The sequence below is a fragment of the Thermobia domestica genome, chromosome 13, assembly GCF_964235325.1.
Source record: "Thermobia domestica chromosome 13, izTheDome1.hap1.1, whole genome shotgun sequence".
NCBI classification, from domain to species: Eukaryota; Metazoa; Arthropoda; class Insecta; order Zygentoma; family Lepismatidae; genus Thermobia; species Thermobia domestica.
Window position 1 is genome coordinate 64270522 of NC_137466.1, and position 21052 is coordinate 64291573.

The window sequence follows — 21052 nt, forward strand, 5'->3', positions numbered from 1 at the left end:
TCTGATGCTGGAGCTTCTGTAATACAATTGACATATAATAGGTGATTTATCATATTATAATGCATAATGTTTTTTCTACATAGTTGGAATGGAACACAATGGACAATTAAAGTAAACATGGTCAAAACAGCCAAAAGTGATAGTAACCTGAGGCCAAAGTTGTGTTAACTGGAAAATAAACTTTCCCTTAACAACGAAAACTATAACAGAACATCAAACTGACTTCGATATGTGCTTCTGTGATCTGTTGTTTTCAAGAGAAGTTAAAATATCTGGTGACGTTCTGTGTGATAAATAACCCTTTTAAAAAGAAATAAACAGAAAAGCAACTGATCAATATTTCCTATCTTTCAGTGTTATAACAATATTTATCAGAAATTATTATTTGGACTTTCAAAACTCAAAATAAAGTGTCAAAAACTTTCAAAAAAAAAGAAGAAGAAGAAGAAGAAGAATAGTTGGTCAAACAAGGACATTCACGCATATAAAATAGTATACCCCTGCATATAATTCACCCTTCATTATCTCTAATAGAATAAATAATGGCTCAGACTTTTAAACCAAATGATCATTCTGGGCCCATCACTATATCTGCAGCATTCATTCGACAAACAGAGCTTCGAAGTAATGATGGAGAAGCCTCTGGGAAGCAAACACCAGCATATTAACTATAAACTTAAGAAAAAGAATACCTGACTATAATTAATTGCAACGTATGGGTAAAGTATGACAACTTGAATATCCAATTAGCATCTCACATTCTTGTAGTATTTAAATATTTTTCTTTTGTATTTGATTTGAGTATTGACTTATATGTATTCAGTATACAATTAATGTTCCTTACACACACACACACACACACACATATATATATATATATATATATATATATATATATATATATATATATATATATATATATATATATATATATATATATATATATATATATATATATATATATATATATATTCAGAATATTAATTAATTTTATTATGCATTCTTATTCTTATTCAGTTTTTTTCTTTCAAGCATCTGTCAAATCTGAATGAAATGTCATAATCATTTGGGTATTGGTCACCATGTGACAGGCATGCACTACCTATAACTATACTACCGAAACAATCTGATCCATCTACTAATGCACCTTAATTCTTATTTTTCTTTAATTTATATTTTTACAATGAACTTCTTAAAAATCAAAAATTGGTACAGAAAAATATCTCGATTTAACTTGAACTCGAGATGCTTGTAGAACTTACACATAATGATAACTAGTAGTTTGAGCTGATGGCAAGTGTTTTGGATCAATAAGAATGCCATAGTAAATTTTGCTTGTCTACTTGAGGAACAGAAAATCGCAATGGCACCTCCCAATTTCCAAACACAAACACTTCCAAATTATTTTTCAGTCACCAATTCCCCAGTTACTTCCTAATCATAAATACTAATTCATAAAAATTCATTCTCGGAAAATACTAGCAAATGGTCTTTAAAATAAACAGAGAAAGAAAATCGCTTCTTCTTTTTGTGTAGTTCAAATATGTGAAAGTAATACTGAAAAAATAACGAATACATTTTATACTGGTTACTCGCTAGTTACAATATTCTAATGCTTTATCGTTACTTGCACATTAACATGCGTTTGTTACTTCCCAAAATTGACTTTAGTTGATCGTAAATGGCCAAAATCAAAGAAATATGTATTCATCACTCCTCTAAGAAAAAAACAAATTTACGTTGGATAAAAAATATTTTTTTAGCCTTTTTCCTATCTGTAATACAGCAGTTTTATTTTTTTTTTAATCTTCGCCTCATTCTTTCTTAAATATTCAATTACATAAAACGCAGTAGAATGGTTTTGACTTCTCAATAGCGTTACCTGAAGTCATCTCCATCGAACATATTTGCTGCAGAGCCATGACAAGACGAGTTTCGACCATCTTTTGGCTGCTTCAGTTGCGATCGTCTCCAGAAAGTTTGTGTCATGGCGGGCAATCCAAGAGAGATAAAGAAGTCTTCAGCTCTTTTCACCATTGCTTCAGCTGTGTACTTCTTCATTTGTAATGAAGCACTCAAATTAAAAGAGGGATTAGGAACTATAAGATCTAGAAGGAATTCCCAGTTTTGGGCCCACATGTTACCTGAAATTAAAGGAAACATTGCATCTTAGTATATTATGTATTTCAAAAAATAATATTCTGACATTCCGTTAAAGTATTCTGGATCAATCTGTAATTACAGCTATGATGCTAATTATCACCCTTTCGAATCTCAATTGGTTACTTTTGAAGTATAATACAAAATTTAATACTTCACTCGAGAAGGAAGTAACAAAGGAACATTTATAAAAATTTTCCATTCTCCAATTGCCTCTTATATTACGAAGCAGCATTAACTCTATAGATACTCGTATAAACTGTTGTTGCGTTCTGTGTTCCATCATATATAAAAGCATTAAAAAAAACTTCCTTGGAAGAAAAGCCTTTATGAGGAAATAATTTATATATATGTTAGTATCCCAGTATTTTTTTAAGAATTTTATTTTGAATTATCATAATATAAAACTATGATGCAGTGTTACAATCTATGCATTCCCATTACCCATACTTTCACTCTACAATTAAACATTAAATGGTAAAGTCCCGTTACGATGGTATCCGAAGTGATACTATGTATATACTGTTAGCACTAAAGGTTAAGGTTAAAGAATCGACTGAACCACGTCCATTGAATAAAATAGTACGCATTAAGAAAAGTGCTAAAAATGTGACATTTAAATATCTTTCCAATATTAACTTATTTTCCTCCTGTTTCATGAAATGTTTCAACTGCATACATTTTTATGAGTTTAACTTATGTTGCTCCCAAGCCTAAGTCCTTTGTATACTATAGACCAAAATCGAGGTCCGTAAAGTTGGCCCACCACTTGTCGCCAAACTTCAACAAACTTGCTTCGTGGTTAGTGCTACGCAAGTGCTGTTTTCTAAAGTAAATTTTTCGTTAGTGATGCTAAACTGTATAAATTATAGCAACTTTAAAATAAGTCCGGTCGACTTCACGCAGTCTGCCATAAATCTAACCATACCCACCACTTGTTGTCAAATTTCACCAAGTTTTCTCCATCGTTAGCGCTACATTCGTGCTGTTTTCGCCCGTACTATTTTTCGTTAGTGCTCCTAAACTTCAAGAACTAGATGAACTTCAAAATGACGTCAGCGTGAAGTTAGCTTTCCACTTGTCGCAAAAAATTCACCAAACTTGGTCCATCGATAGTATTACGTAGTAGTACTAGCGTGCGTTGAGCAAACTTTTCTCTGATTGGCTGAGGAACGTCACGTGACCTACTTACGTTTTATGACGTCATACCGGTCAATACCCTCTTGATTTTGACACCGATACCTTAGCCCACCCCCTAAATTATGTGAGTACCTCGGTCCACCTCTTAAATTTTGGAAATTGTCAAATTTTTTAAAAAAGTAGTGTGATAGTGTAGGACCTGGGTATGTACATCTGAATTTCTCGGGGTCCATCTTGTTTCTTTTTATAGGTAAAAAATCGTCAAAAATAGAAATTTCAGAAATTTTTGACCTATGTTATTCTCTTTGATTAGGGTATATTACCATGGGTGAGAATAGTGATCCATACCTTCTCATAGAACATGGGTATATTGATGCCTGCATCTTATACTTTGGAAAAGGTACATAGGTCCAGTCTTTAAATTTGGGAATTGTCAAAAAAAAATGGTAGATGTTCTCTAGGGCTCTGATATATATCACTGTAAATTCGGGTCGCCAATCTTGTTCCCTTTTATGAGCATAAAATTACCAACAATTCAAAATTTAGAGGTTGTTGATCAAATTTATCCCCTTTGGTATAGATTTATTACGTTATAGGACTATATAGTTGAGTATAGGAGTTCATTCTCTCTTAAAAGACATGGGTACATTGATGCATCCCTTTCAAATTTGGGAGGGGTACATTGGCCCATCCTTAAATTTGAAAATTGTCAAAAATTAGGATCTGAATATATTATACGACTGTAAATATGAGTGGTCCTGCATATCCCTTTCTGTGGGCAAAAAATTATCAAATATTAGTATGGCCATGGTTCAGTACAGGGTCTTTGTACGTATGCAGGTTGTTTCATACATGTGGATTTTTTGCCAGTCTATTGTTCACTAAAACTGCATGCAGTATTATAAATATTGGTTTATCCTTCCGATATCCAAATGTGCCTTTATATATTTTTTCCTTTTAATTTGCATTGTTCATAATAATAATTTTATTAAAAGACATAAATTGCAAAAATATGAGGATTCTTTCATAATTTCATTCCAATATTTAAAAAAACAAACTCCTACAGCACATCTGACTTCACTTTCGTGATCAACAGGTCAAAAATTGCAAGGAACACCTACTTCCGTTCAAGAAAGAGAAAAAAATTGTAGAACAATGTTGCCTTTTCGCAATCCTCAGATTTCAAAATTATAACATCTGTGGTCAGTTCTGGAGCTCAGATTACGTAGAAGATATCCTCATCCATCTTCGCTGACGGAAGTAAGTATTGTATTTTGTGAAGAATGGTACAATATTTCTCTGAAAGCCATTCATAACCTATATTCTTCCATTTCACGGTGATTCATAAGTGTTCTGCAGGCTAACGGGTCTCATGACGTGTTAAGCAGGAAAATTACATTTCCTTCAGCAACCCCCATTATTTTGATAACCATCTATATATCATAAAGTTGTAAAATTTAATTGGTAAAATTTTAACGAAAATATAAAGTTTCAATCAAGATTCCCGGATAACTTCCTTTTTCTGTTAGTTTTAAAAATAAAAATAGGCCACTTTTACTTATTAATAGGATCAGTGACATTTCCTTATGTACAGTATAGTGCTGTTTCTGATGCAATTGATTGAATCCAGTAATTTAAACATAACGTATAAAACGCGATATTCCGCGCAAATGTATAATTTTCCTAACAACACAAATTGAAATTGGAATTTACAGAAATAACTCGCTTTCTTTTCTTAACATAATATTTTAATGCAGTATCAGATTCTGGTTCACCTTATATTTGTTTCATCAATATATTTGTGATATTTTAAAATAAATTCTACGGTATTACATTATACAGGAAACTATATAACAATAAAAGATTTGTAATTTCCTCTTTCGCATCTTTCGAGGAAGCAGAGCATGTTGTAATTGAAAGTTTGTTTCACGTACGCCTACATTTCATTCTCCTATATTTCATTCTGAGAAACACGGTAAAAAAGGGAGAAAAAGAAAGAAAGAAATTGCTTTTAGAAAATTTATCCGTATTACCATGCAGGAGGTACTAGTCAATGGAAAACAATTTGAGCAAACACGTTTTTGTTTTTTATTGATCGAAGGCAAAGCGTTTTCGTCTACAACTTGCTAGCGATAGAGCGCACACCTACTTTTCTCAAAGATCCAGTCCCTTTTACGTGTACCTTCTGAGATTAAACAGTATGTATGGGATGTTCGTGATGTTGCTTATTTTCCCCACAATGTATCATTTGATTTATTATTTCATCAAAATTCATTGCTTTAATCATGTGTTATAAACAGAAGATAAAGGACGCCAATATTTCCCGAAGTTGGGTATAGAGGTGAGCAGAGTCAAGAAACAAAACGTCATTAAAACGGATACAAGAGACATTGACAAGAATAATTTATTATAGAAAATTTTCCCACGAAACTACAAGGATTCAAAGAAAATTACCCTGAGTTCCCGGAGCTACAAGACACACCAACAGGTAAAGTAACCAGAAAGAGTCATCATATTAGGCTACATTTCTATGATACCAGTGGCGTACACATCAGGGTTTTAATCTCCCTTCCAACAATATATATATATATATATATATATATATATATATATCCCTTTCAGACCTGGTGGTCACATTTGTGTACATTAAGTTTTAAGTTTAATATAATTACTCTGGAGGATTCTAAATGGCTGGGTTTTTATGTCAGAATTCTTTGAACTTTTCTAAATCACTTTCCACTATTTCTGTGGTGTTTTAATCTGTTGTCAGGAAGCAATGCACATTTCTTGTAGACTACTTGCAGGAGCTGTCACAATGGACAAAGCTCACCCACGTAGGCTGTTTTATTCTTGGCGAAACCAGGTATTTGCAATAAATTATCCTTTTGTTTTAGTGATGTATTTTGAGTTTCTAAACTATATAGATCACAATGATGTGTTCGATTAATCCCATTTTTATTTTACATACGTATTTCAACCCTAATGCACGCAAAATGTTTCGTCCATAATTCTCTAAATATAACATCCGCAAACGAATTGGCGGTTGTATTTCATTTGTTAAGTCATAAAGAATAATAATTCAAAATAACAATAACACCGGAGAGTAAACAAAAAATCAGGTCTGAAAGGGATATATATATTTAAAATAACCATTCACCATCTTAAGATATGTAAAATCGTTCACGTCCTGAAACGATAAGCACTTGGAAAGTTAAGAGAATCATAATAGACATGGTCCTATATTCAAGACTAATTATTACCTCAAAATATACAAAAATAAATAAATAAATAATATCCAAAGTGTGTCTATTAATTTACAAGACAAGAAAACTGAATTTCTTTGTACGAGAATGAATTAGAAAGTAGTGCCTCCAAGGTGATACCTTTATTTGTGTTTGACAAATACACAAATATCAGTGAAAAGCTTGCAATGTCAGCTACAAATGGTGGCATCATTTTCCAACATAGTCCCCATTACGCGCAACACACTGTCGCCAACCCGAAACAAGGTTTTTCATACCGTCGACGAAGAATTACTGGCGACACCATTGCCCAACTGCTGCTTCTACCTCCACGTCACAACTGTAGTGTCGGTCTGTAGCGTAGGTTGATTCTTAAGTTTGAAAAAGAGTCAAAAGTCGCAGGGCGCAAGATCCGGACTATAGGCAGGATGAGGCAGAATGTCAACAACACTTTGTTAGTACATGGGACAACTTTGAATTTTTTGGCGGAGGAGAGGACGTGTGGTGGTATTCCATAGACTGACGCTTCGTTTCTAAGTCACAATGGTGTATCCACGACTAGGCGATAAATGTTCCTCGGTCCACAACTTTACGCAGTCAGAAATTTAATGACAGCCCACTGTTTCAATCGGACTTCACCACTGGATGTCATTGCTTGCTCCATTAATCTGGAACGAGAAGAGATAGGAAGGTGAAACAAGCGACAGCCTATATCTTAAACATCAGTTCATTAATGATAAACAGTTCAGAATGTTTGCAGTACTATTGGTCAAGTAGGAGGCATTACTTTCTGAACCACCTTCGTATATTGTAAAATTACTGTAGACTTTCATATTATGGGAAATTCAATAGTGAAACCAGATTTAAAACTTCCACTTGTATTGATCTCGTGTTTATTACTTCTGATTTTAGGACAAAGATACGAGCTAAGATTAACTTTACGGTTTTCTTGAATCGGAATTTCTATATGTAAGAAGAGTCAGTGAGTGATTGATCAACATCCAGGAGAAACCGCTTAAGATAGACATTGGACAGTACAAGCGATTTTTAGCATAAGGTGGAAATGGTGGGAAGTCACCACTAAGAAAGAATTCAGAAAATACAAGGAAGAGGGGAAATAGAGACATTAAATTTGTATTTTGACTTCTTATTTAAAATAATAAGAGACGTGTTTCAACGTTTTTTTGACATTTATTTTAGAACGTGAGAAAAGAGGTGGGAGAAAGGGATGAGGATTACAATCTATCAATACTATTATAAAAAGAGTAGAAGAGACTGGCTCTATTCTTAGGATTAGCGTGATGCACAGACTGAGGCGATTTACACTTCTCATCAATAGAATTCAACTTAAGCATTAAATACAATTTCTTCCGATGTTAAGTCAACTGCACTAAATAAATGAATTAAGATGATGCAGATAATAATTATGAAATTAATGGGAAAAGTTATGCTTTCTTAAGGTCCTTTCAAATGTAACTCTCTAACTAGAAAATTGACTAGTAAATGTCATCGTGTCTGTCAAATAATTTCACAGCATATCACTATTACTTTATAACTAATCACTCGTCACAAAGTATGAGTTTCTTTGTTTAAACCACAAAGATGAAATGGAGATAAAATGTTCCTGAGAAAGAATAAGAAGCCACCTTCAACAAACTCGCATAAAATCACATTAGGACTCCAAATTCACTGTATTATATGTTTTTAAAAAATGAAAATAAAAGAGGAAAACGCAACAAAATAAGTTTGTTCTGCACTGACAAAAATCCGTTCTCCGGACAGCGGTATATTGTACAAATATACGGAATCCTCTTGCTTAGTACAAAAATCAGTATAGAGCATACGTTAACCACAAGCTACATACCCACTGCCTTTAAATGTTACATCATGCCGTTGCAGCATGTCTGATATCTAACAGTTTTCCGTATACCACATGCATATACTTATGTTACATTCCTCAGCTATATGTTATATACGTCTATTTGTATGTGAAATCCTGACCGCCAATATTGTTTGATACAGAAAGTACGTACAAATGGAACACTTATACGGAAAGTATTATAAAACTTGCGTTTTCAGTTATACGTTTGCTGTACGTTAAGTCCAAAAACTACAGGAATTACGCATGTAACCTACCTTTTCAAGTCCGCCACTTACATTTTTTTTCTCAGTGTGGCGATTACTTGTTCCATAAGAACAATTATACTTTAATAGAAGTAGTGTTTCCCACGATACGAAATGAGAAATCATGTTTTCTCATCTCCTTCCGTCTTGTAAATTTTGTATGTGTTGTCTCATCTCGTCACCTTGCCTCGATCCTCGAATAACTTTCCTCGTCTCGTCTCGTTCTATAAATTTATGTTAAAAATTTATGCTCTAATGTTTTCTTTAAAATTTCATTTAGAAGTTATTAGAATCCTTTCGTGTCACGAAAAGTTCATGAAGGGTGTGATACAACAACATTTATATCATATTCATAATCAGGAGTACGTATATTATATAATGACTTGTTTACCTTTAAAAAGATACTACATGTCTGGACGCTCGTCTCATTTTCGAGGCGAGACGAGAAGGCAACATTAAACAAAAAAAATCAATAATTTGTAATTCTTCAGAACAAAGATCACGAGAAAGTCTTGCTTTTTCACGGACATCCACAATGTTATCCGTTATCCATAATTAAAATAAAAATATACTCGCTATATTGATGCCAGTATCCGGCAAAGACCTCTTACCATAAATATATTAATGTCCTAAGCTGTTAAGATATGAATAAAATAAATAGTGAATCTTATGAATGCGCCTATTATGTTATGCAACTCCTACAACCTTATATGTATAAATGGTTGCATAGCTGATGCTCCTTAACAGTATTAACGTATGCAGCACATTTTTTAAAAATTGTTTCTCTGTGACATGAGCTGCTCGAGATGTTCTTTCTTCTCAACCTGACCACTGATGACGAGGCCATGCTAAATTTTGGTTGAAATCAGCGAAACCGTTTAGAAGAAGAGGATGAATAACTCTAATGCACTTTTCAGGAAAGAATGTACAGTAGCTACGCTGCAATGTTAGATATACGTATAAAGCGGATTCTTGTTAATTCGGAATTAAATAATTCGAACAAAAAGTTTCCTCCCCTTGAAAACTATATTGAAAACAATGGTAAAAAGTGTCATGGATAAATCTAACTTTCGAATCTCCTGTTTACATAATTCGGGGTAGTACAATACAAATTTTTTAAGTGTTGGCCTGATTGTAAACAGAATAATGGCATTTCAACTGGTTTTCAGTTATCCAGAGGCAGCCATAGGTGACACAAATACACAATCTATCTATTAGTGAAGAAGATAAAGACGAGATTGGCGATGAAGTAAAGAAACATCGTGTGCCAGCCTCGTATGAAGCGTCCGAAATGATTGAAAATTTAAATAGTTTATTAAATGTCAACCAAATGTTATTATCCACGTAAGCTATTCCACGCAAGAAGTGAAATTGAAGATTTTGATGATCGTGTAGAAATAACTAAATCTAAACAATTGAAGTTCACGAATTTCTTTAAGTAAGAACAGATAATTAATGTTGTTACTTGTGTATGTGGTTTCTGTGTGTTAATTCATGTGTATGTTGTACTGTTTTTACGTGTGCTTTCCATTATATGTGTGACTTAATTTATGAGCGAGTCAGGGGGTAAAAGTGAGGGGGAACGCGGGTGAACGCCGTTTCCCCACTTCCCAAATTATTTATGGCGTCCCCCACTTCCTAAAAATTACAATGGGCAAATGTAGCCACGGGGGACGGCGTGACGTCATCCACTTCCTACCATTTCAGATCCACTTTTACCCCTGGATCAAGTAAATGTCATTTGTTTGTTTGTAGTAGTGGATCACGCAAATAAATGCTGCTTTAGAGGCAAACGCTATTAAATTTTTTATTATTATTATTATTATTATTATTATTATTATTATTATTATTATTATTATTATTATTATTATTATTATTATTATTATTATTATTATTATTATTATTATTATTATTATGGAATAAGGAGAACTGTATTGTATCTTGCCCGCATAAGAAGAGAGGAATTTTCAGTCAGTGATTTCAATATTTTCTTAAGATGTAGAACTCAAAGTGAAGTATAAAATAGGAAATTAACCATTAGGGAAAATTATATTTCTTCGTTGTTAAGAATACTGAATACCCAGACTTCCTATCGAATTAAACGGAAAGTATTAAAAGTATTAATAATATAGAACTTACATAACTCACAACAAAATACGAATATTTATATTTTTTTATTTAAAACATTAGGACAAAGTGAGGTCATATTAGCCAACTCTAAGAATATCCTTGTTCCATTACAACTAAAAATAGTAGTGTTAAGGTGCAATATCATTCAGTAACTTATTAGTGTTCATATACTTTGCCAAATCGAAATTTATTATTTTCTTAATTATAATTTGGCAAAACTATGTTTGCGCTACTATTAATTTTCTCAAAGTATGAAATACCATCATATGTACATATTTTATAAATTATTAAAGTACTTACATAGATTCAATCATTTTAAAAATAAGAACTTAATTTGATTTTTTTCTTATATCATGGAAATGATGAAAAGTACATTAACAGAAAAGACAAAACATACACCAAAAGAAAGTTGTAATTTATAACTCAGGAGATGTTTTAATTTAAAATTTTTTGCAATATTTCCAGAGGAAAAAGAAATCTGATTGAGAAAAGTTTGATTGCAATCACTGAAACGTGATCTCTAGGTTTTCTTCTTATTTTTTTTCCGGTGTAACTTAATTCTAGTTGTCAACCACCTGTGTGTATTGGAGGGAAAAAAAAGCAGAAGAGAAAGTAAGATGATGTCGTTTCATTTCAAAGTAGAGTCACGCCTCAACAGATGGTTCGCGGACAATGACGACATTTGAGAGTCCCCAGCTACTATTATTTTCTCGTGTCAAGCCTCCCGCAGTGTGGGCTTGCAAAGGATGGAAAGCAACTAAATCCCTCGATGGGAGTTCATTTCATTTACTCAGCCAATTTGATTGGAAGAATTTAAGGAGCTGAAAAAAAATCAAATAAAACGGTGAAGAAATGGGTTGAGAGTACTGTTTGCTTTAAAGACAGAGAGAGTCGATTTTTGTGAGAAGAATTTAGAATGCGGGTGCTTTTCATGAGGATTTAATCGCCAAGACATTTGTTTAAAGTAAACTAATTATATTTTCTTGTAGGAGGACTGGGATTAAGATATAATAGTATAAATAACTGGTGAAGGTAAAAGTTGTTTTTACTTTTGAGCTGTTACAAGAACAAAGGAAGTCTTTCTATAATTTTAATATCTGATTTGAAATATGACTTCTTAACCATATTAAATAGCTGCATAATCTTTGTTTTTTCAGCTCGTTGATTTATATGGAAAATTATTTCTGTTTCCTTTGAATTGAACTGAAATTTTGTTGTGGATTTAGAGTTAAGTGTCCCATTCAACATCAAGGTTATATGAGACGTGGACTTACAGCTTAATGCAGAATTCAAACTACATGAACCCTTACTGGCGATCGAACTCAGGTTCCCGCGCCAAAGTGGGTACACTAACCATACAGCTACGAAGAAGTTCAAACTGGAATATCCGTTGTATGATTTTACTGATTTCTTCATTAAATATATCTTATTTCATGAAAACTAAATTTTCTTTTCTATGATTTTAATATATAAAACAGCTGAACCTGTTTACGCAGCCCGGCATTAATATTAGCATGAATCTCCTTCTCGCTTCCTCACTATATCCGTACATGTCTCTTCACAGACACAAGTTAAGAATAGGAAGACTCACAGATGGAATGAGCTGTATAGATAAACATATCAACGTAGCATTTTAATATATAAATGTTTGGGTGAGTTTGTGGCAAATTTGGAGTAGTGATAGATGATGTCAAATGGAAACATTTTTTCTTATAAATCCATATCCGAGTACACCTCGTTGCTCTGTACAGTGTTTTAAAATTGCCAACATACAATAGTTTTTGTGCCATTGAGATTAAAGCGAAGCGCCTGTTATATCCGTCAACCCATCACAGAAATTGGCCACAAGCATACAAGCATACCATTTTAATACATACAGGGTGTTAACGAACTATACCGACAAACTGTAAGAGGTAATTCTTTACATCAAAATAAGAGAAAAAGTTCATATGGACCTGTGGAGAGAAGTGCATAGTTTCAGAGCTAAGGCTGCCCAAAATCGCGAAAAAGCCAAATTTCAAGTCCCTCTTTCGAATTTGAGAAACTGGGATAGATATCCTTATCAGCGTAAAGGAAGATATGCATACGCAGTCCAAAAATGCACATTTCATTAATGTTCAATGGGTGTACAGAGTACTTCCTGCAGCGTGACATTCCCAGATATGCCATATTTCGAATTTTGAGATATGCTCTGACATTATGATTGGTCCAAATTATGCAAACGATAAGTCTTGATAGCAGTGGGCACGGAATAATTTGGCGCGATGTCAGAAGTGTTAAGAATCGTTAGCAGCATGGTCTCTCGTACTCGTGAAAACGCATTTTTTTTTGTTAATTTCTTGTAATTAACAAAACTAGCGCTCACCTATTTCACTCATTTCTTGTAATTAACAAAACTAGCTAAACTCTCACCTTGTTAATTTCTCAAGTTAAAAAAAAACGGATAAAGAAATGAGTGAAATAAATAAAAAATGAATAAATAACAGGGAGTAACATCTACATTGTCCCTGTCAATATTACTGAAATAAATAACTAACGAAGGTGTTGTTCTTTTAATTGCCGGGTCAGTTGATATGTCCCTTCTTGCCTAAACTTGGATTTACATGTCATCAGGTGTCACCAAAAAGGTTAGCTATCCCGAAAACTATAGGTTCGACACTAATATGGTTGTTCTGGACGTTACCTTTCAAACTCTCCCCAGATGACGATGGGGACTAAAGTTGGACTTGAATAGTGTTGGGAGTCCTGTTGTTTATCTCAGCGATCCGAAAATTATGGATTGAAGACTAATATCGGTCATTTTTGGACATGTTACTTTCACCCCCGACTTCCCGATAACAATGAGGGCTAAAGTTAAATGTGAACTGCGTTGAGAATGTCACTATTTATCTCAGCGACCCGAAAATTATGGACTTGACATTAATATCCGTAGGGATTTCCTTCGTGGCTATATGGTTAGTGTACGCGTCTTTGACGTGGAAAACTTGGCTTCAATTTCCGACCACAGTTAATGTGGTTCGAATCCCCTGTTAAGCTGTAGGTCCATGTCTCATATAGCCTTGCTACTGTAAGGGACGCTAAACTCTAATCTACTACCCTTATTACCCGTCGTCCCGGATATTTATCCTCTCGTTTTATGCATACATTTTCACCTCCCTAGCCAAAAATCGATAAAAAGACTTCGTACATGATTAGATCTGGGAAGATCTATTTGTATACAAAATTTAGTAGATTTACGTCATTCATTTCTATGCAAAGCTCTGAAGACGACAGACACAGGAGTATTAAATTTAAATACGAGTAAGATGCAAATTAAATTTGGAAAAGCAAGGTACATTTAACTGAACGTGAAGTAAAAATCAATAAACTTACATCATTAAAATTTCAACTTATTTCAGAAAACAGAAAAGTAATTCCCCATAGAAATCAATAGGCTAAAAGAGAAAGATTTCGCAAGTACAATACTTAACAGCTCAAATCAATGTTATTACTTTACGAAAGGTTTCTTTCCTCTGCTAGCTTTTGTATGTTTCTGCTTCACTGCTATACAATATTGCTTCGTCATAGTGTCCTGAAGATATGTTCTACTTTTCTAAATTATTATTTTCGTATACACTGCACGAATTTGATGTTCAAAAAATCACAAATTGAAATTAGAAAATACATATGGTAACTAAATCATATACTGATACCATTTTGGAGACTATGAAGTCATCAACATATAAAGACAATTGCACAAACCTCTCGACACAAAGCTCAAATGTGGGCAGCTCAGAAAAAGTCCCTGTGTACAAAATGCTTAAAATTCATGACGCTTAGCTGATTAGCAGAACGGAGAATTTAAAGATATTCGAATTAAGTAGTGAAAAGAAACAATTCTTAAAGTGTACAAACAAATAAGTCATATTGCTAAAACAAACCTGGAAATCAACACAGAAACATTCCAGGTAAGACTCATGATACAAATAATCTAATAACTTGAACAACACTGTAAATCCACTTACCTAGCAGATGAGCTGGTATTGGACCATGACGACTGACTTGTTGTTCGCCGTATAATTGGACAAGCTTGTGTCTCACCAGAGCATGCAATAGCTCATACAAAGGTCTTACAGAGTCATACAATTCTTCTACTACGTTTTCTAGATCCGAGATTTCTAGTTCTTCTCTCCAACACTCACCAATGTCAGAGTAACCTACAATTATTACAATTCTGTTAAATGGATCACATAACGGACTTTTTTAAATGAACAGAGATGTTAGGAAAACAAGCCGAATCATTTAAAAAGAAATATTGTAGTTACAATAACGTAGTAAGTGGTGATGATATTTCTTGTCTAAAGTCTAGTGCACTATTGATTAATTTAAAATGAATATAAATGAATACTACAAGTCTCAATTGTAAGATAAATAACCGTGAAACATTGCTACATGACAGTACGAACGTACGTTACATTTCCGAAATACTTTTCAGAGACTGAAAGAAATCGTTGGGGTAATATTTAGTTCTGAGGACAAATTCTATTATTCCTTGAAATGCAGGTATTCATACAATTTTCAATAATAGACTATAGTTAACAAATTGGATATTGTATTTTGTGACAATGTGATCTGTTCTGGAGAATATAGTTATTATTATTACTTGGTAACCGACTGTTTCATCATCACTTACTTGCGTTTATCAAATCACCTTTAGGTTGTAGTGTATATCTGTGCGAAAATAATCTAAAATTTCATTTTTTGTTATATTTTTAAAAGGTAAAAAGTAACATGTAAAATATGATCTATTGTATATATATATATATATATATATATATATATATATATATATATATATATATATATAGCGTTATCGATCCGAAACTCGAAAAAAACTTTTCACATTTCATACCATGACCATGGAGTTTAACTTATCGATAAATATTATTTTACTTTTCGTTAAGGCAAATTCTCATTTTAAAGAAGTTTGCTGTTAACACAGCAATATGTGTAGTTTTTGATGATAAACAATAAGATACATAGGCGTATTAAATTAATGTTTGTAAATCCTTGGATAAGTATTTTATATATAGATCTATATACTGTATATTGTCATAATTAAGGTTACAATCATGTTGTATGTTACACTTGCATGACTTTGGAAGATAGTACTAAAGCAGACAAATGAGTATGATGAAAAGAAAGGAAAATAATCGGCTTGATCCATGCAAAAGCGCGATCTATTCTTTTTAATGATCTTCATGTCCTTCGTTCATGAACACGAGAGAGAAGGTTTGCAATTGATAATTTGTAGCTATCCTTGACGCCTATCTTACCATTATTTCTTGCTCCAATATTTTGGATAGTGACTAGTGACGGGTAGATGAGTCTAGAGGGTGGTCCCACAGCACGCCGCCACTCTTGCCACGCCCACAGCAGCTCTGCAGGGTCACGAGAAGTTTGCATGAGACGTTCCAAGTCGGGCTCTCCACTGTAGCACTCATTACGACGACAAACTCTAGCAGTCACGTAGATCTGTTGAAGACTTCCCAGGATGCTTGAGAGTTCCCTGAAGATATAATATTACCAAAATGTTTACTAGTGAATGACATATTCCTATCGATAAGGTAATTGGACAATTATATTGTAAAAGTATGTATTTGCCATGGGCTGAAGCCTGGAACTTGAGAGGTTCACAGCAGAGTCGCCCTCAAAGAAAACATTTTACCACTCTCTGAAAGAATCCGGTGCTGGTGATGGTAGTCTAACTTTCTTGGGGGCGACATAATGTGGTGGGGAATGGCTTTACACAAACCTCTCTGAAATCAAATGAACAGATCAGGACACTTCAGTAACATACATCAAAATTTCCTATTTTTACCAGGACTAGGTAGAGGAATTACTACATAATTACCTACACTTTGTTGCAATTGTATCTTGTTAAGAGATTCATATCCTGTAACAACGGTAATTGTCTGCAGAGACACTATACGAAATTCGTTCACTCTCTCTCCTTATTTACATACATAAACTTTTGTCTCCCCATCGCGCTGTACTGCTATACAAAACCTAGCACTGGCAAGTTTCAAGATGACATCAATGGGAAAGATAATTCCGAGATACCGGAGTCTTTTTTACCTTCTTCCTCGTCCAGAAATTAATAAGTCTGTTAAGATAAATATCAATAAAGTCATAGCATAATAAATTGTGACTTCATTTTTTGTCAGTATGATCATGGATAGAATAATTATTTCTATGCTTTCTTATTTGAAACAAGTAATCTTAGATTGATAACCCGAAATTTAATAATTCACCATGCATTATATTTACTATACAATTATCAAAATAATTATAATCTCATACTAATTTCATGATTTTTTTTCACTTAAGCAGAAAGAAATGAAGTAAGATCTATTTCATTTGTTTGAGTGTTATTCGGGACGATAGATTTAAATCCGGGAGTTAACTAATCATGTAGGGATTACATGCATTATACAAATATCCACTGCTTACAATAGTTTAGAACAATAGTCGAAACTTGCTGCTTACTGAAATGTATAGGCCTAGCTTATTATTATTATTATTATTATTATTATTATTATTATTATTATTATTATTATTATTATTATTATTATTATTATTATTATTCATTGGTGCAGTACATAGGTGTTCTGTTATTTAGTGCATATCGTAAGGTCCAATATACAGGGTGTTCGAGAAAGAACTCCCAAATTTTTGGTTAAATTTATTTTATTAAACTTTAAATCATCTAGCATATCTACGTATCTAGCGTATGAACGTATCTAGAATATGTTATGAATGTATGATGTTTTTATCTTTTAATGAAACATAGCATATACCCCAGTTACACTCTTTCAGATATGAAACCAATAATTCATTTCAGTGTACACTCGGGTGAGCATGTCTATAAGAATTGTTTCTTTAAAACACTTTCAGTACCAGAAAAACCGATAACGTTGCTTAGGTATACTTTTGTCACTAGAAACATTTTTTATCATAAATTGGCTGAAATTTCCTGGACTGCAACCTTCATTACCATTGCTGACACAAGGTTTTCTCTTGAGTGCAGCATGGTTAATCTGAATGGGTAAGTCCACAGACAAGAAATACTCTGCGTACAGATGAGTTTGCTTCTATATTCTCCATTGAAATTCGAGTTCTAAGGAAGCACAAATAACAATTTAATCAGATTCGAACAATGCTAAGAAAGGAGTGCACTGTCATCGCTGTTTTACTTGATGTCATAAGTAAAGAAGGGAGAAAGTTGGCTGCATAACAGGCTTAGTAGCCTTAGAGGGGAAAGAGTAAAAGAGAAACTAGAAGACTATGCTGTAATTAATGTATTCACTCATGTTACAAGAAACGCCCCGAGGGGTGAAGATAATGATAATGTTGGAATGACGAAAGTGGGGAAAACGGGAGAGCTCCGAGAAAATCCCACGTATACGGTGTTACAATTTGTTTATCATAGCCTATAGTTATAAACATACTATAGTATAGAACATTTTCCATTTTATATCTTATAGGCGACTATAAAGCTTCCTTTACGTTTATTAGGATTTTTGTACGGTTACCAATCCTGCAAAGTGTTTCTCTTCGTCTATATCGAGAAGCTCTCACTAGTCCCGCCTCATGATTTCAAAAACTTTGTCTATGTTTATTATCTACCTAGGTATATACACTGAACACCAAAACATTATCGCCATTTTGACTAATATCTGGTATGTCCAGCTTTGGCAGTCACAACAGCAGTAATGTTGTTTTGCATTAAAGCAATAAGGCCTTGGTAAGTGGCTGGAGACATGGCCCAACACATTGTTTGAGATACTCTCCAATACTACCAGATTAAAAGTGTTGTTAACTCAACATAAAGCTATATTTGTTCAAATGGCACTACGTTAGGTCATTGCATATTTTAAAACTACATAGTAAACAAAGGCTTACAATATCACACTATTTACTCAGTGTTACAAATTAAGAGAGCTACCGTATCACAAACATCTTTTCACAAACAAATTTTTGGAAACCTCTACAACAGTTAATAGCGGCTAATTACGGCCAAATGAGACGGACAGCCCAATTCACATTCAAAGCACCTACTATGATCATGAGTATGACGTAGCATGTGATGTAAAGGGTGTTCTTTTTAGAGGCGGCGAACTTTATGTTGAAATGAAACACTGAAAATGGTTTTAATATTCTTGAAATTAGCTTTATTTGACAGTCATTTTATGCATGAAAATTTGAATAAGATTTTGGGGATATTTCCACCGTGGCTGGCGCGTACATGGCGTAATCTGGAGTTTTCACACATTCTTCGCGGTAAATCATGTTTTATTTTGGCAATAACGCTTCGAATGTTAGTTTCCATGTTTCTCGATGTAGACATGCGACTATATATCACCAGAGAAAATAATCTAATGACGTCAAATCGCACGAACGAGGTGGCTTGTTAACAGGAACATTTCGTGAAATTAATCGTTCGCCAAATGTTTCTTTTAGTAAATCTATTGTGATGCGCGCTGTGTGGCATGTGACGTCACCTTGCTGAAACCATATGCCTGCAACATTAATATCTTTCAATTGAGGTATGAAAAGTTAGTAATCATGTTGAATTGTTGAGCACGACGACGAATTGACACATTTGGATAATCATCAACACTACGCTGCACACCATCAATCGCTTGTTGTGTCCGCACTGTATGACGTGCTACGGGATAAGTATTATCATTTAAAGTAAATGTATTGCCAAACGATCTATAGTTTCTCAGGCTAATCGCTCTGATTTACGATTATGAGCACCGTAAAATACATGTAATGCCCGATGCGTTTGTCAAATTGAACCATGGTTTTCAAAATAAAATTTGCACAATTTGCCAACTTCGATCCGGAGTGAATCTATTCATGATGAATTGCCAAACCAAACTAACCTCAAAACAACCGAGAGCTGTCAGCTGTCACAGAAAACAGTGTTGTCAGTTTAAAGTTCTCCGCCTCTTTTTTTTTTTTTTAAATCCCCTTTATGATATTATGTAGCATGTAGCATTGTATCATCCTTAGTTTGTAATACTGAATAATAAATGGGGTATTGTAAGTTTTCGTTTAATATTTTGATTTGAAATATTTAAGAACCTGAGATACCGTCAATTGAAAAAATCATGTTTGACTAACAACACTGCTGTTAATCTGGCAGTATTGTAGAGTACGTCAATGAATTCCCCTATTGATATTTGCATCGTACAAAATTTTGCGTTCTTTATCTAATAGTTTATAAGTTACAAGGGTTTTTCGAAATAAATGGCCCACTCTTTGCATATAAAGATCTCAAAGCTGGTATGATAAAAGTCATCATAAAATCTGTTCGGAGAAAATACAAGTGGTCACACAAAAATTAACGCGTTCAGTGCACAAGGGAATTAAGTCCACATTTTGGTTATTTTGGACATATTTCATCTTTAAGATCTCTATCTGAAGCTGCTTTCAGGGCCTAAAACATTGTAAATAATTCTTACAATATATAAATCAATACAGTATTAACTTTTCCATGTACTTAGGCATACCATATAAACTTTATCTTTCTTTCAATCTCTACTTTGATAATTGAACTTAGTTCCCTTGTGCTTTGAATGCCGCATGTATGGTATACTCAGGGGTAAAAGTGAGGGGGAACGCGGGCGGACGTCGTTCCCCTACTAGCAGAAAATATTTATGACCCCATTTTCTAAAAAAAAAAAAAAAAAAAAAGACAATGGGCGAAGATAGGCACGGGGAACGGTGTGATGTCATTAGGGCCGGTTCTAGACATTTCTTAAGTGTAAGCAAACAATATTTAGACGCCCTCACCTAAATGATAATAAAAGAATAAAAAGTTGTAATGGACAAAAATTCTTCAAATGATTGTTACAATTGCAAATTTCTTCGATATCTGTAATCTCCCTGCGAATATTAACGAAAAATGGTGAAATTATAACTAATTGATTGTGGATGAATACTGAAGAAAGTTCCAATTTTAATAATTAACAGCATTTTTTATTAGCATATATATACCTAAGATATATTTTGACAAGTACAATTGAAACATAAAAGTCTAAATATACAGGCTTTGTCCGGGAAGTAATAGGACTGATTTTATTCCGCCATGACTATACTTCGGAGCGTGCGCGCACCGACTGGATCCGGTAGAGGGCGTTCCTAGCTAACGAACGAGCGGCTGGTCAGTTGTCTCCGAGCACACGGAGAGTCAGGACAAGCTTTTT

The 21052-nt window shown here is 33.7% G+C and overlaps 1 protein-coding gene across 1 annotated transcript in view; it reads right to left on the minus strand.

The window, feature by feature from the left end:
* The window catches only part of LOC145668188 (angiotensin-converting enzyme-like), a 128153-nt gene that overhangs the window by 48469 nt on the left and 58632 nt on the right, over positions 1 to 21052 (minus strand). The window contains exons 3-5 of the mRNA XM_081735829.1: positions 16112 to 16344; positions 14801 to 14992; positions 1883 to 2144 (exon numbers count right to left, since the gene is read on the minus strand). Coding sequence (XP_081591955.1) covers positions 1883 to 2144; positions 14801 to 14992; positions 16112 to 16344 — 687 coding nt within the window. The remainder of the gene's footprint in view (positions 1 to 1882; positions 2145 to 14800; positions 14993 to 16111; positions 16345 to 21052) is intronic.